This window comes from Gekko japonicus, unplaced genomic scaffold (genome assembly GCF_001447785.1).
Source record: "Gekko japonicus isolate JY-2015 unplaced genomic scaffold, Gekko_japonicus_V1.1 scaffold358, whole genome shotgun sequence".
Classification (NCBI taxonomy): domain Eukaryota; kingdom Metazoa; phylum Chordata; class Lepidosauria; order Squamata; family Gekkonidae; genus Gekko; species Gekko japonicus.
Window position 1 is genome coordinate 847,688 of NW_015161962.1, and position 15,625 is coordinate 863,312.

The following is a 15,625-nucleotide window of genomic DNA, read 5'->3' on the forward strand; positions in this document are numbered from 1 at the left end:
TATATTTTTTATCTTTAGCCAGCGTCTTTTTGAGCTGCGGTGGCTCAAGTGGTTAAGACGCTGAACTGCAGGCTGTGGAAGGTCGGTAGTTCAGCCAGGGGTCATTTCCTGCAGGAGCGCACAGGAGCGGAGCTCCAGCAGTAAAGAGCCCAGGGGGCGGGCACATGCAACAAGCCCCACCCCCTGCTCCCAGCAGCCCTCAGTCAGAGCAAGAAGCAGCCAGGTAAGTTGCAGAGCTCCCCCCTGGCCCCATGGTCCAAAACAGTCCAGTGGCACCTTTAAGACCAAGTTTTATTCAGGTACAAGCTCTCCCTCCTCTGCGAGGGCAGAACTGCATGTTCCCCCCCCCCCAATAGCTAGCAATCCAAAACAGTCCAGTGGAGCCTGAGCGGTGGGTGTTGCCTTCTGACACACTTCCGGTGATGTCAGGGGTGTGTGGCATATGCAAATGAGTTATGCTAATGAGTTATGTAATGAGCTCCTGCACCTCTTTTTCTATGAAATGACCCCTGAGTTCAGCAGTTCGAGACCCGAGTTGCCACGTGACGGAGTGAGCAGATAAATAGGTACCACTTCGGAGTAGATAAATAGGTACCACTTTGGTGGGAAGGGAACAGCGTTCCGTGCGCCTTGGTGTTTAGTCCTGCCGGCCACATGACCACGGAAACGTCTTCGGACAGTGCTGGCTCTTCAGCTTTGAAACGGAGATGAGCACCGCAACCCTAGAGTCGGATTCAACTGGCTTTCGAGCAAGGGAACCTTTACCTTTACCAACCTCCAGGTGGAGCCTGGGGATCTCCCGAGACGACAGCTGCTCTCCACACAACAGAGCTCAGTTCCCCTGGAGAAAACGGCTGCTCTGGCCGCTGGACTCTATGGCCCTGCTGGACTCTATGGCCGATCTCCCGTCTCTCCCCAGGCTCCACCCTCAAATTCTCCAGCAACGTCCCCGCCTGGAGTTGGCAACGCCAGGACTCAGTGATGGGGCGGTAGTGACGAGGGGAGGCACTCGGTCCGCTCTCAGAAGCACTCTCCTCCCTCATGGTACTGGCTGGTCCCGCTGGGCCAAGGCCTGGTGAGGGCTGACCCAGAGGTAGACTTGGGGGGGCAGCTCTGCTTCCTGCCCAGGGGTCCCTCTCTGGACGTGTCAGCCCGGTGCTTGGGGGGAAAGGCCGGGATGCGTCCGCGTGCCCTTGCGCTCCAGGACACCCTACAGAGAAGCGGCTCCTTGCCGGAGTCTGCAAAAAAAAAAAAAACCCCGCCAAAGGTGCCGTGCAAAAGCTCTTCCCTAAAAACATTTGCTTGGAGACCTTCCCGGGCATGAGGCTCCCTGGAACACGATCTCCTGTGCGTTGGCTGCCAAGGCAGATGGTCAGCTCCGATTGATGGCAGGGAGGCTGGGTCTTCTGCCACGGCTATGGAACCGGCTGAAAGTCCCAGTGTCTCCGTGGGCCTGGGACGCGGGGCTAGGCTGCTGCTCCCGGGCCTGTGGAAGTTGGGGCTGGTTCTCGGGCCAGGGCTGAAGGACCCCTGGGGCCCTGCTGGCTCCCAGGGAGGGGACGGCCACCCCCTCCTGTGTGCCCTGTGGAACATACCTGTGCCACAGTGCCACAGGGGCCCGGCTGGGGCATGGCAGGCATTGGCATGGGCCCAGGAGGGGTGGGGGTGCCCCTCCTGGGGCAAGAAGAAGAAGAGGAGGAGGAGGAGATTGGAGTTATGCCCCTTGCCCTTCACTTGGAGTCTCAGAGCAGCTTACAATCCCTTCCCCTCCCCACAACAGACACCCTGTGAGGTAGGCGGGGCTGAGAGAGCTCTTTCCAGGACTGCCCTTGAGAGAACAGCTCTGAGAGAACTTGTGACTGGCCCAAGGTCACACCAGCAGCTGCATGTGGAGGAGGAGTGGGGAATCAAACCCAGTTCTCCCAGATTAGAGTCCGCGCTCCTAACCACGACACCAAAAGCCCCTGAGCCAGCCTGGGCAGTGAGCTTGCCAATCTCCAGGTGGGGGGTGGAGATCTCTCAGAATTACAGCTCCAGACCACCCGAATCACGTCTTAATTTATGTATCTATTACTTATTTCTTTAGAACCTGTATTCCACTCCTCCTGGAGGAAACAGCTGCTGTGGGAGGAGGGCTGCCTGGTGGCCTTACGCCCGACCGAGGCCCCGTCCCTCCCCTAACCCCCAAAAAAGCCCTCCCACCCCCAGGTATTTCCCAACCCGGAGCTGGCAACCCTACCTGTCGGAGTCATCCTAGGTCAGGCGGAGACCTGATGCCAGCACAGCAGCAGGAAAGGGGCACCCGCCGTTGTGGCCGCAGGAGGTGCCCCGCAAGATGCCAAGCGGCAGCCCCACGCCCAAGGTGCATGGCAGCAGAGCCTGAGGCGGAGGGGAGGGGCTTGTCTGGGCTGCCTCTGGAAGACACTCAAAGGGCCCTTTCCCGCCGGAGGCCAGCCCAGCCGAGGAGCGGGAAATGCCCGCTGGCTTCCTGCCTCTGCCGCTCCCAGCTGGCTGGGGTGGGGGTGGGGGACCCTTCTCCCCCCAGACTTGTCTTCCGCCCACTGGACCAGCCTTGGCTTCGGGAGGAGCTGGAAGGGTTTGGTGCCGTTTCCACCCGTCTCCTCAAAGGACCTAAGAGGCCGCTGGCCCAGGGGGGAGGGAGGGAGGATGGAAGTTGGGTCCCGAGGAAGCTTTTGTGGGGCACGCTGGATGCCGGCTGAGGCTCCCTGGGGGCCCTGCCCCATTGTTCAGTGCAGGGGGCTTCTGGGTGGTTTGAGGAGAAGCCTTGAAAGGAAATCGGGACAGTTGACGTCCGGCCATTCTGAGGCCTCCTTGCTGAACTCTGCCGCGGTGGCCGAGGCCGACAAAGGACCCTCTCCTCAAACTCCGCGGCCAGCGGCCTTCCTTGGCAGCCATCTTGGCTCCCCTTCGCCTTGGCTGGAGGGGGAGCGATCCTTGCCCGAACCCGAGTGGCCCTTGAGAGGTACTTGGCGACGCTCAGCCAGCCAAGAGGAAACTCTCAGTGCCAGCTGGAGCTTCGATCTGGGCGAGGAACAGAGGGCCTTCTCCACGGCGGGTGGCCGGAGGCTTTTTGGAAGGGCCTCGGGGGGGGGTGGCGGGGGGGGGAGAAACACAATCCCTGACCTCGGCCTCCCCCCACCCGGCTTTCACCAGAGAGAAAGGGCCACGCGCATTGGTGGGACCATCCGACGGCTTTGCTTCCACGAGACGTTTCCAAACATTGACGGGTACAGATGAAAAGGGCCTTTCTTGTTTCCGATGGGTTTGTTTGCCCGCTGCGGCTACAGGGGATGGCTGGGCAGAGAATGGGCAGAGCCTTGGTCGGGAACACTGCGGGGGTTTGTCTCGGCCCTCTTTTCTTCTCCTCTTGATGTACTGAGCTCTGTGGATGGGGCGGGGGCGGGGGGGGCAGGCAATCGGGCGGATGCTTGCCAAGGGCCAGTGACGTTTGGCAGGGTGCGAGAGGTGGCGGAGACTGGCTCTTGCTTCTTCGCTCCCGCCATCCCTGTCAGCTTTAGCAGGATGTTTTGGGAATGGCTCTTCCGCCACCGTCAGCATCCGGGATCCAGAAGACCAGCAGGGGGATGGGTCTAATGGTCGCCAGCCTCCAGGTGAGGCCTGGAAATTTCCCAGAATTGCAACCAATCTCCAAATTAACACATGGAATTCACTGCCACAGGAGATGGCAGTGGCTACAAGCATAAGAACATAAGAGAGAAGCCCATGTTGGATCAGGCCAATGGCCCATCCAGTCCAACACTGTGTCACACAGTGGCCAAAAACACCAGGGGCCATCAGGAGGTCCAGCAGTGGGGCCAGAACTCCAGAAGCCCTCCCACTCTTGCCCCCCACCCCCAAGCACCAAGAATACAGAACATCCCTTGCCCCAGACCGAGAGTCCCTATCTATACCTTGTGGCTAATAGCCACTGATGGACCTCTGCTCCACATGTTTATCCAGTTCCCTCTTGAAGCCGTCCATGCTTGTAGCCGCCACCCCCTCCTGTGGCAGTGAATTCCAGGTGTTGATCACTCTTTAGGTGAAGAAGGACTTCCTTTTATCTGTTCTAACCCGACTGCTCAGCAATTTCATTGAGTGCCCACGAGTTCTTCTATTGTGAGAAAGGGAGAAAAGGACTTCTTTCTCCACCTATTCTTTCCCACGCATAATCTTATAAACCTCGATCATGTCACCCCTCAACCATCATTTCTCCAAGCTAAAGAGCCCCAAGCGCCCCAACCTTTCCTCATAGGGAAAGTTCTCCAACCCTTTTATCATTCTAGTTGCCCTTTTCTGCACTTTTCCCAATGCTAGAATATCCTTTCTGAGGTGTGGTGACCAGAACTGTACACAGTACTCCAAAATGAGGTTGCACCATTGTTTTATACAGGGGCATTATGATACTGGCTGATTTGTTTTCAGTTCCCTTCCTAATAATCCCCAGCATAGCGTTGGCCTTCTTTATTGCAGTCACACACTGTCTCGACATTTTCAGTGAGTTATCTACTACAACTCCAAGATCTCTCTCTTGGTCAGTCTCTGCCAGTTCAGACCCCATCAGTGTGTATTTATATTTAGGCTTTTTGGCTCCAATGTGCATCACCTTGCACTTGGCCACATTGAACCCCATTTGTCACGTTGACACCCACTCCCCCATCCTCGACAGATCCCTTTGGAGTGCCTCACAATCCTCCCTGGTTCTCACCACCCTGAACAACTTCGTGTCACCTGTAAATTTAGCCACCTCACTGCTTACTCCCAACTCCAAATCATTAAAAAACAGGTTAAAAAGCATCGCACCAAGTACTGATTCCTGTGGCATGAACGGCTTCAAAAGGGAATTGGATCAACATCTGGAGCAGAGGTCCATCAGTGGCTATTAGCCACAAGGTATCGATAGGAACTCCTGGTCTGGGGCAAGGGATGCTCTGTATTCAGGGGCAGATTAACCATTAAGCAGACTAAGCAGGTGCTTAGGACATCAGGGCCAAAGGGGGCACCACAAAGTTGGGAAAAGAGTGAAGAGCTTAGTTTGTACAGTATATTGTGTTATCTTATGAATAAATTTTTGTATTGTTGCAACTTGCATTGTATATCTGGTCAGACAGGTCAACAACTAAAATGGTCTGGGTCGGTGTGGAAAGGAGGGGGGGGACCAAGATGGGTCAGTGCTTAGGGCACCAGTGAGCCTTCATCCACCCCTGTCTGTATTCTTGGTGCTTGGGGGGGCAATAGTGGGAGGGCTCCTAGTGGCCCCACTGGTGGACCTCCTGATGGCACCTGGTATTTCTGGCCACTGTGTGACACAGAGTGTTGGACTGGATGGGCCTTTGGCCTGACCCAACATTGGCTTCTCTTATGTTCTTAGAGATGGAACACTCAGTCTGGGGCAAGGGATGCTCTGCCTTATTGGTGCTTGGGGGGGGGGCAAGAGTGGGAGGGCTTCTGGAGTTCTGGCCCCACTGGTGGACCTCCTGAGGGCACCTGGTATTTCTGGCCACTGTGTGACAAAGTGTTGGACTGGAGGGGCCATTGGCCTGATCCAGCATTGGCTTCTCTTACGTTCTTATGTCTGGGGCAGTGATGTTCTGTAGTCTTGGTGCTTGGGGGGGGGGCACAGTGGGAGGGCTCCTAGTGTCCTGGCCCCACTGGTGGGCCTCCTGATGGCCCCTGGTACTTTTGGCCACTGTGTGACACAGAGTGCTGGACTGGATGGGCCACTGGCCTGATCCAACCCTGGCTTCTCTCTTATGTTCTTAAAGGCCATTCCTGACTGCCGGCTCTGTGGCTCAGCTGCTTAGGGCTGGGGTGAGCAAGGCCGTTAATGATGGAGAACATTCACTTACACCGTTGCCATAGGTTGGAAATGGCTTGAGGACGCTTCACTCACACACAAACACACACAGAGGCACATTAAACAAACACATGAAAACAGAAGGGTCACTCAGCCCTTCACCTCTTCTTTCTTAAGCCCTTTCCGGCCAGCTTCCCCACACAATGACGCCAAGGGGTTTGTGAGCCATGAACAGTGGCGCGCCAGAGGTGGAATGGCCAAGCACTGGGGTTCTGAACTCAGCCAATGAATGCCACGGATGACATTTCACTGATTGCCTAAGAGAGTCAAAAATATTTTCGAAAGAGACTGCTAAGAAGAGACTGGTGTGCGGGGGGGGCAGTTGTGTAGTTTGGTGAGCCAGTTTGGTGTAGTGGTTTGGTGTAGTACTTAAGTGCGTGGACCAGTGTTCCCTCTAAGCTGAGTCAGTGTGAGCTAGCTCACAGGTTTTTTAGCCTCCGGCTCACACATTTTTGTCTTAGCTCAAATGCCAGCAGCTCACAAAGTAGATTTTTTGCTGACAAGACTCCACAGCTTAGAGGGAGCATTGGCGTGGACTCTAATCTGGAAAACCAGGTTTGAGTCCCCAGTCCTCCACATGCAGCTGCTGGTGTGACATTGGGTCAGTTACAAGTTCTGTCAGAGCTCTCTCAGCTGGGTGTCTGTTGTGGGGAGGGGAAGGGAATGGAGTCTGGAAGCCCCTCTGAGACTCCTTCGGGTAGTGAAGGGCCATGGGGAATAAATCCAATCTCTTCTTCTCTTCTTGTCCTAAAGTGGAGTCTGTCAGCCTGGGCAAACTTTTTGGATTCCACTTGATGAAAGCAGGAGGTTCAGGACAGGAGCTGCGGAGGGTGTCCAAAGAGGGTGCTTTGTGCTTAAAGGTGGGCAGAACGGCCCCTCCTTGCAAGGGTTGCTGTGGCTTTGCCCCAGCTGAATGGGTAGCCAAGGAGGATTGGGGCTTTGCCTTTTTTGGTTTGCCTGGTATGTGTGCATGTGGGAGGCTTGCTGGGGCGCCAAGCTCTCCCCAGAGGATCCCTGTTTTATATTTTTAGTGGGAGGGCTTCTGGAGTTCTGGCACTGCTGGTGGACCTCCTGATGGCCCCTGGGTTTCGGCCACTGTGTGACACAGAGGGTTGGACCAAATGGGCCATTGGTCTGATCTAACGTGGCTTCTCTCATGTTCTTATGTCTGGGGCAGTGATGCTCTGTATTCTTGGGGGGCAACAGTGGGAGGGCTTCTAATGTCCTGGCCCCACTGCTGGACCTCCTGATGGCACCTGGTGTTTTTGGTCACTGTGTGACACAGATGGTTGGAGTGGATGGGCCGTTGGCCAGATCCAACATGGCTTCTCTTATGTTCTTATGTCTGTGGCAGTGATGCTCTGTGTTCTTGGCGCTTGGGGAGGGGGCCAGAGTGGGAGGGGCTTCTGGAGTCCTGGCCCCACTGCTGGACCTCCTGATGACCCCTGGGTTTTGGCCACAGTGTGACCCAGAGTGTTGGACTGGATGGGCCTTTGGCCTGATCCAACATGGGCTTCTCTCATGTCCTTGTATGCTGTGCACTGGGAGGTGGGGGCTCCCTCCTCAGGCTCAGACCTCTGCTGCCATCTGCTGGCGTTCATGAGAGAAACAGGCTGCAGCCCTGCCATTTCCTCTGGATGTTGTGAGAGCTTTATAAAGTTTAAACAGGATGTATGGTGAGTGCAGGCTGTGGAAGGTCAGTAGTTAAGCAGTTCGAGACCCGAGTGTGCCGCATGACGGAGTGAGCTCCCATCTCTAGTTCCAGCTCCTGCCAACCTAGCAGTTCGAAAGCAAGGAATGGCAAGTAGATAAATAGGTACCACTTCGGTGGGAAGGGAACAGCGTTCCCGTGCGCCTTGGTGTTTAGTCATGCCGGCCACATGACCACGGAGACGTCTTCGGACAGTGCTGGCTCTTCGGCTTGGAAACTGAGATAAGCACCGCAACCCTAGAGTCGGACTCGACTGGCTTTCGAGCAAGGGAACCTTTACCTTTATGGTAAAACCACAAATGCATTATAGATACATATTTAAGCTAGGGTATCATTTGCTTTGATATAAACTGGAGCTAATGCGTGCCCAATTCCATAGTTATCTCCCGTAGAACAAACTAATACAGTTCACAATGCAGGTGAAGTGTGTGTGGGGGGGGGAGGGGAATACCCTTTCACTACTTTGATAGATTCTTGGGAAATACAAACACCCCCCCCCCCCCCGTGTGCTTTAACTCCCCAGCTAGGCTAGGGATAATGAAAATGCAAAATGTGTGCATGGGGATAATTAGAAACTGGGAGGAGAGAGTAATGGATGCATACCAGGTTGGTCGAAGGGCTTAGAAACACCCCACGTTCGCCTTAGCCTTGTCTACTTTGCAGCCATGGAGATCTTTCTTTTAGAAATCATTGCTTAAAAAAAAGGGCAGCAAACGGAGTCGGAGCATCGGCTTGTTTGTTTGTTCTCTTCTGCCTTGACTTCGCCCCTAGTGGCTGCAGTGGGGAACTGCGCGACAAGTAAAATAAACAGAGGAGATGCCTTTGCTGAATGCAGGAGGCTTCCGGCTTCTCTGAGCCCTGGAGCTGAGTTGGGCCCCGGGATTTTTTACCCCCAGTCCGCCTCTCTTGGCAGCCCTGCTGCATGGAGCAAAAGTCCAGGGGGGCGCCTTAAAGATTTGATACTTAGGGTTGGTCTCTGAGGTCCCACTGGACTGTTGTTTCCTTTTGCCGCGTGGCTGGCTGGCTACCCTGCTGGCTGTGATCACGCTCCGTTGAGCACCTGGGTCTTCCCACAACTAGGCAATGGGGGTGGGGGGGGAGCGCAGAGCGCTTCTCTCTCTCTCGGCTTACTAATTCCAGCTGTCATGGCATCTCCATTTGTTTGATTCAAAAACCCGTTTTAAAAAACCTCAGTTCATAAAACCAAGTCAACAGCACATGACTGTCCTAACGAGAGCCAGTGAATTAGTTCCACCATCGGACTTTTTGCTAATAGCTCCTAATCTTCCTGGCAGAAAACTGTGATGAATATGTAAGCAACTCTTTTTTCGTTGTTGTAAATTTATTTTGATTTTTCCACATTAACATATTTGATTAGTTTTTATATCATAACCCAAAATTCATCTTTTTTGTATCTCGCCATAAATCTTAACTAGCATTTTTCGTTTTATCTTCTTTATCTTTAGCCAAGTATAAATTTCCCCCCATCTGTCCCAGAACAGCTCCTCTGGTTTATTTTGTAATGTTATGTTTGTAGTAGATAACTCACTGAAAATGTCGAGACAGTGTGTGACTGCAATAAAGAAGGCCAATGCTATGCTGGGGATTATTAGGAAGGGTATTGAAAACCAGAGGTCATTTCGGGGGGGGATCATGGGGGATCGCAGTTCCCCCGGGTGAGATATGGGGGGCGGGGCACATGACGAAGCCCCACCCCCCGCTTCCGGCCGCCCCGCGGGAGAAGAGGGAGGGTAAGTTGCTTCCTCCCTGCCTCTCCCCACCCCTGCCTGCCTGGGGCCAGGGAGGGCCTTCGCGGGGCTTCCTTGCACTCCCGCCGGCCTTGACCGTTGGGGGCGGGGTGTGTGGCCTTATGACACACTTCCGGTGATGTCAGGGGGTGTGGCCTTATGACACACTTCCGGTGATGTCAGGGGGTGTGGCCTTATGACACACTTCCGGTGATGTCAGGGGGTGTGGCCTTATGACACACTTCCGGTGATGTCAGGGGGTGTGGCCTTATGACACACTTCCGGTGATGTCAGGGGGTGTGGCCTTATGACACACTTCCGGTGATGTCAGGGGGTGTGGCCTTATGACACACTTCCGGTGATGTCAGGGGGTGTGGCCTTATGACACACTTCCGGTGATGTCAGGGGGTGTGGCCTTATGACACACTTCCGGTGATGTCAGGGGGTGTGGCCTTATGACACACTTCCGGTGATGTCAGGGGGTGTGGCCTTATGACACACTTCCGGTGATGTCAAAGAGTGATTAACACATGGAATTCACTGCCACAGGAAGTGGTGGCGGCTACAAGCATGGACGGCTTCAAAAGGGAATTAGATAAGCATATGGAGCAGAGGTCCATCAGTGGCTATTAGCCACAAGGTATAGATAGGGGCTCTGGGGCAAGTGATGCTCTGTCATCTTGGTGCTTGGGGGGGGGGGTCAACAGTGGGAGGGCTTCTAATGTCCTGGCCCCTCTGCTGGGCCTCCTGATGGCCCCTGGTATTTCTGGCCCCTGTGTGACACAGAGTGTTGGACGGGATGGGCCTTTGGCCTGATCCAACAATGGCGTCTCTTATGTTCTTATGTTCTTATGTTTATCCATCTCTGCTATTTCTAGAATTTTGTATTTAAGTTCTGCTGTGGAAGGGGTGTTTTAATGTGTAAGCAACTCTTGACTTTTAAAAATAATCTCTGCATCCAATAAAATCCATGGCCCTAATTTACAAAAAAAACCCTCCTCGGGAGGCCACTATTGACACCGCAAGAAGATTTAAAGAGAGATGTTATTATTTTAAAGTGGTTAAGAGCCGTGGACACTAATCTGGGAGAACCGGGTTTGATTCCCCTCTCCTCCTCCTCCACATGCAGCCAGCTGGGTGACCCTGGGTCAGCCACATGTTCTCTCAGAGCTGTTCTCTCAAGAGCAGTACTTGAAAGAGCTCTCTCAGCCCCACCGACCTCACAGGGTGTCTGCCCCACTCCATTTCACTGGCTCTCCCACATGAGGGCTGAGGATGAGCTGTGGACAGGCGGCAAACACACGTGCCTACTTTGGCCCCACGGGGCGATTTTTACACAGAGATTAAGGGAAACGTCATAGAACCATAGAATCATGGGGTTGGAAGGGACCTCCAGGGTCATCTAGTCCAACCCCCTGTACAATGCAGGAAATTCACAAATACCTCCCCCTCCAGACACACCCTGTGACCCCTGCTCCATGCTCAGAAGATGATCAAACACCTCCAGGATCTCCATCCAAACTCGCCTGGAGGAAAATTGCTTCCTGACCCCAAAGTGGTAATTAGCATTTCCCTGGGCGTGTAAGAAAGGGCCACGAGAACTAAGCCCTGAGGCAACCCTCCCTGCCCTCCCTCTCATGACCTGCCCAAGTTCACATCATTGGTAAAGCATCCACACCTGGTTCTGCTTCAAGTCTGCCTACGCAATCCACCCTTGCACCTTCTGGCGGACTATCGTACTACTCCCAAACGTCTCATTTTGCACCAACAGAGCTGCTCCTTGATGGCTCCCTCTAAACAGCTTTAAAAGGGGATTAACTAGATTCATGGAGGATACGTCTATCAAGGGCTCCTAGCCATGAGGACTGAGGGCAACCTCCACATTCAGAGGCAGGCAACCTCTACATCCCAGAGCCAAGAGGCAACATGAAGGGAAGGCCTCAGCCCTCCACAGGAACCGGTTGGCCACAGTGTGAGATGGGATGCTGGACTAAATAAATGAACCTTCATTGGTCTCATCCAGCAGAGCTCTTCTGATGTTCTTCTCAGGGGAAGGCCTCGGCCTCTCTGCTCTGTTGTTGGCCCTCCAGAGAAACTGGCTGGCCACTGTGTAAGATGGGAGGCTGGACTGGATGGACTACTGGTCTCATCCAGCAAGGGTCTTCTTAGGTTCTTATAACAGCCTCGGCCTCTATGCCCTGTTCTTGGCCCTCCAGAGGAACTGGCTGGCCTCTGTGTGAGACAGGAGGCTGGACTGGATGGACTACTGGTCTCATCCAGCAAGGGTCTTCTTAGGTTCTTATAACAGCCTCGGCCTCTATGCCCTGTTCTTGGCCCTCCAGAGGAACTGGCTGGCCTCTGTGTGAGACAGGAGGCTGGACTGGATGGACTACTGGTCTCATCCAGCAAGGGTCTTCTTAGGTTCTTATAACAGCCTCGGCCTCTATGCCCTGTTCTTGGCCCTCCAGAGGAACTGGCTGGCCTCTGTGTGAGACAGGAGGCTGGACTGGATGGACTACTGGTCTCATCCAGCAAGGGTCTTCTTAGGTTCTTATAACAGCCTCGGCCTCTATGCCCTGTTCTTGGCCCTCCAGAGGAACTGGCTGGCCTCTGTGTGAGACAGGAGGCTGGACTGGATGGACTACTGGTCTCATCCAGCAAGGGTCTTCTTAGGTTCTTATAACAGCCTCGGCCTCTATGCCCTGTTCTTGGCCCTCCAGAGGAACTGGCTGGCCTCTGTGTGAGACAGGAGGCTGGACTGGATGGACTACTGGTCTCATCCAGCAAGGGTCTTCTTAGGTTCTTATAACAGCCTCGGCCTCTATGCCCTGTTCTTGGCCCTCCAGAGGAACTGGCTGGCCTCTGTGTGAGACAGGAGGCTGGACTGGATGGACTACTGGTCTCATCCAGCAGACCTCTTCTGATGTTCTTCTCAGGGGAAGGCCTCGGCCTCTCTGCCCTGTTGTTGGTCCTTCAGAGGAGCTAGTTGGCACTATGTGAGACAGGTTGCTGGACTAGATGCCCCCTCATTGGTCTGACCCGGCAGGGCTCTTCTGGTGTTCTTCTCAGGGGAAGGCCTCGGCCTCTCTGCTCTGTTGTTGGCCCTCCAGAGAAACTGGCTGGCCACTGTGTAAGATGGGAGGCGGGACTGGATGGACCCTCACTGGTCTCATCCAGCAAGGGTCTTCTTAGGTTCTTATAACAGCCTCGGCCTCTCTGCTCTGTTGTTGGCCCTCCAGAGAAACTGGCTGGCCACTGTGTAAGATGGGAGGCGGGACTGGATGGACCCTCACTGGTCTCATCCAGCAAGGGTCTTCTTAGGTTCTTATAACAGCCTCGGCCTCTCTGCTCTGTTGTTGGCCCTCCAGAGAAACTGGCTGGCCACTGTGTAAGATGGGAGGCGGGACTGGATGGACCCTCACTGGTCTCATCCAGCAAGGGTCTTCTTAGGTTCTTATAACAGCCTCGGCCTCTCTGCTCTGTTGTTGGCCCTCCAGAGAAACTGGCTGGCCACTGTGTAAGATGGGAGGCGGGACTGGATGGACCCTCACTGGTCTCATCCAGCAGGGCTCTTCTGATGTTCTTCTCGGGAGAAGGCCTCAACCTCTTATGCCCTGTTGTTGGTCCTCCAGCGGACCTTGTTGGCCACAGTGTGAGACGGGATGCTAGACTAGATGGACCCTCACTGGTCTCATCAAGCAGGGCTCTTCGGATGTTCTTATAACAGCCTCGGCCTCTCTGCCCTGTTCTTGGCCCTCCAGAGGAGCTGGTTGGCCACTGTGTGAGACAGGAAACTTGACTGGATGGACCCTCAGTGGTCTGACCTGGCAGGGCTCTCCTGATGCTCCTCTGTTCTCACAACCCTTTCCTCTTCTTTTGTCCCCTCCCTGCCCTCCCACAGATGACTTCGGCTACAAAAGTGTATTACAGCCAGACGACGCAGACTGACAGCCGCCCCCTGATTGCCGCCGCCCTCCGCAAGAGGCGGGTCATGACGAAGGATGGGCGGAGCAACGTGAAGATGGAGCACATTGCGGACAAGCGGTTCCTCTACCTGAAGGACTTGTGGACCACCTTCATCGACATGCAGTGGCGCTACAAGCTGATCCTCTTCTCGGCTTCCTTTGCGGGGACCTGGTTCGTCTTTGGCGTCATCTGGTACCTCGTGGCCCTGCTCCACGGAGACCTGCTGGAGTTCAACCCCCCCGCCAACCACACGCCATGCGTCATGCAAGTCCACACGCTGACGGGGGCCTTCCTTTTCTCCCTGGAGTCCCAGACCACCATCGGCTACGGCTTCCGCTACATCAGTGAGGAGTGCCCCCTCGCCATCGTCTTGCTCATCAGCCAGCTGGTCTTGACCACCATCATGGAGATCTTCATCACGGGCACTTTCCTGGCCAAGATCGCCCGGCCCAAGAAGAGGGCGGAGACCATCAAGTTCAGCCAGAGTGCGGTGGTGGCGCAGCATAACGGCAAGACGTGCCTGATGATCCGAGTGGCCAACATGCGCAAGAGCCTGCTGATCGGCTGCCAGGTCACGGGCAAGCTCCTCCAGACGCACCTCACCAAGGAAGGCGAGAACGTCCAACTCAACCAGGTCAACGTGAACTTCCAGGTGGACACCTCCTCGGACAGCCCCTTCCTCATCCTGCCCCTCACCTTCTACCACGTGGTGGACGACCGGAGCCCCTTCCGGGACATGGCCCTGCGCACCGGCGAGGGAGACTTCGAACTGGTGGTCATTCTCAGCGGAACCGTGGAATCCACCAGTGCCACCTGCCAAGTGCGGACCTCCTACCTCCCCGAAGAGATCCTCTGGGGCTACGAATTCACCCCGGTCATTTCTCTGTCCGCCAGTGGGAAGTATGTCGCAGACTTCAGTCTCTTTGAGCAGGTGGTCAAAGTCTCACCGCCGTGCTGCGTTCACGAGACCGTGAGATATGGGGACCCCGAAAAACTGAAGCTGGAGGAATCCTTCCGGGAGAAGGCAGGGAGGGAGAGCAGCCCTTTGAGTGTCCGGATCAGCAACGTTTGATGCTTCTGAGAACTTCCCAGGGCGACTGCCTCACGTGGATTTCCTTTTAACATCTCTAGTTGCTTCTGGATTCGCTCCTTCCTTCCTTCCTTCCTTCCCCCCTCCCTCCCTCCCTCCCCCTCCCTGTTGTCTTCTCTTCCAGTCCAACCCAGTCCTCTCTCAGTGGGAATGGAGGGATTTCTCCTTCCCTTAGAACATTAACCTCCCTCCTAACAGACACAGTTGGTAGCTCCCAGTCCGCTCCAGCATAAAGACCTTTCACCACCCATAGGAGGCCTTTGTTTCATCGCATTTGTGGCTCAATGCATACAGTGGTGGAGCCATCGTCTGTGTGTCGCCCACTCCTGGCTCCCAGGTGGCCGTGGGGTGCAAACCAGCAGGACTGTGTCTCTCCAGGGTGAAAACAATTCTATGGAACGCTATAATTTTATAGAAATCTCTCTTTTGCTTTGAGAACTGTTACCATGACAAGCAGAGCTCCGTCCCAGCCTAGCCTGTGAAGGGCTGGTGGATGCAGAGCCCACCAGGTTGCAGGGAACAATGGGGGGGGTGGCTAGGCAGACCAGACCCCCTGGACAGGGTGCCTCAGACCTTTCCATATAGCAGAGGCACCTGGCACAGCCTGCGTCCTGCAGCTCTTCTCTCCCCAAGACCTTTCTGTACGAGACTCTTATATCGAGATAAAAACACACTTCTGTCTCTTCCATAAATAGCCACTTCTTTAAAAACTTTTTTGGGCAACTTGGTTCTTAATTAACCCAGAGGGGGACTGGGCAGATAGACCCGACCACGCCTGGAGGACTGCAGTGGGGCCTCTGGGCTGGAGGTCTGATTCACCCCTCTGTGGGGGCTCTCTGTGCAACACAGCCCTCCTCCCCAGGGCCTCTCTGTTGACCGTGGAGGTGGGGAAAGCAAGACAGGCAGTTTCTAAAACAAGTTTTGCAAGTCTGGCAGAATCACCCGGGATCCGGAATGCAGTCCGTTTCTCGAGTTCCAGGCGGCAAGAGAGCCTGCTCCCCGTTCGTTCCTGGGTGAAGATAAGAACCTAAGAACATAAGGGACACCAATGTTGGATCAGGCCAAAGGCCCACCCAGTCCAACACTCCTGTGTCACACAGTGGCCAGGAGGGGCCATCAGGAGGTCCAGCAGTGGGGCCAGGAGGACACTAGGAGCCCTCCCACATTTGACCCCCCCCCCAAGCACCAAGAAGACAGAGCATCCCTTGCCCCAGAGTCCCTATCTGTACCTTGTG

The 15,625-nt window shown here is 54.8% G+C and overlaps 1 protein-coding gene across 1 annotated transcript in view; it reads left to right on the forward strand.

Annotated features, from left to right (window-relative positions):
- The window catches only part of KCNJ10 (potassium channel, inwardly rectifying subfamily J, member 10), a 37,376-nt gene extending 23,004 nt beyond the window's left edge, over window positions 1–14,372 (forward strand). Inside the window, exon 2 of the mRNA XM_015429566.1 lies at window positions 13,236–14,372. Coding sequence (XP_015285052.1) covers window positions 13,236–14,372 — 1,137 coding nt within the window. The remainder of the gene's footprint in view (window positions 1–13,235) is intronic.
- Window positions 14,373–15,625: the final 1,253 nt, after the last annotated feature.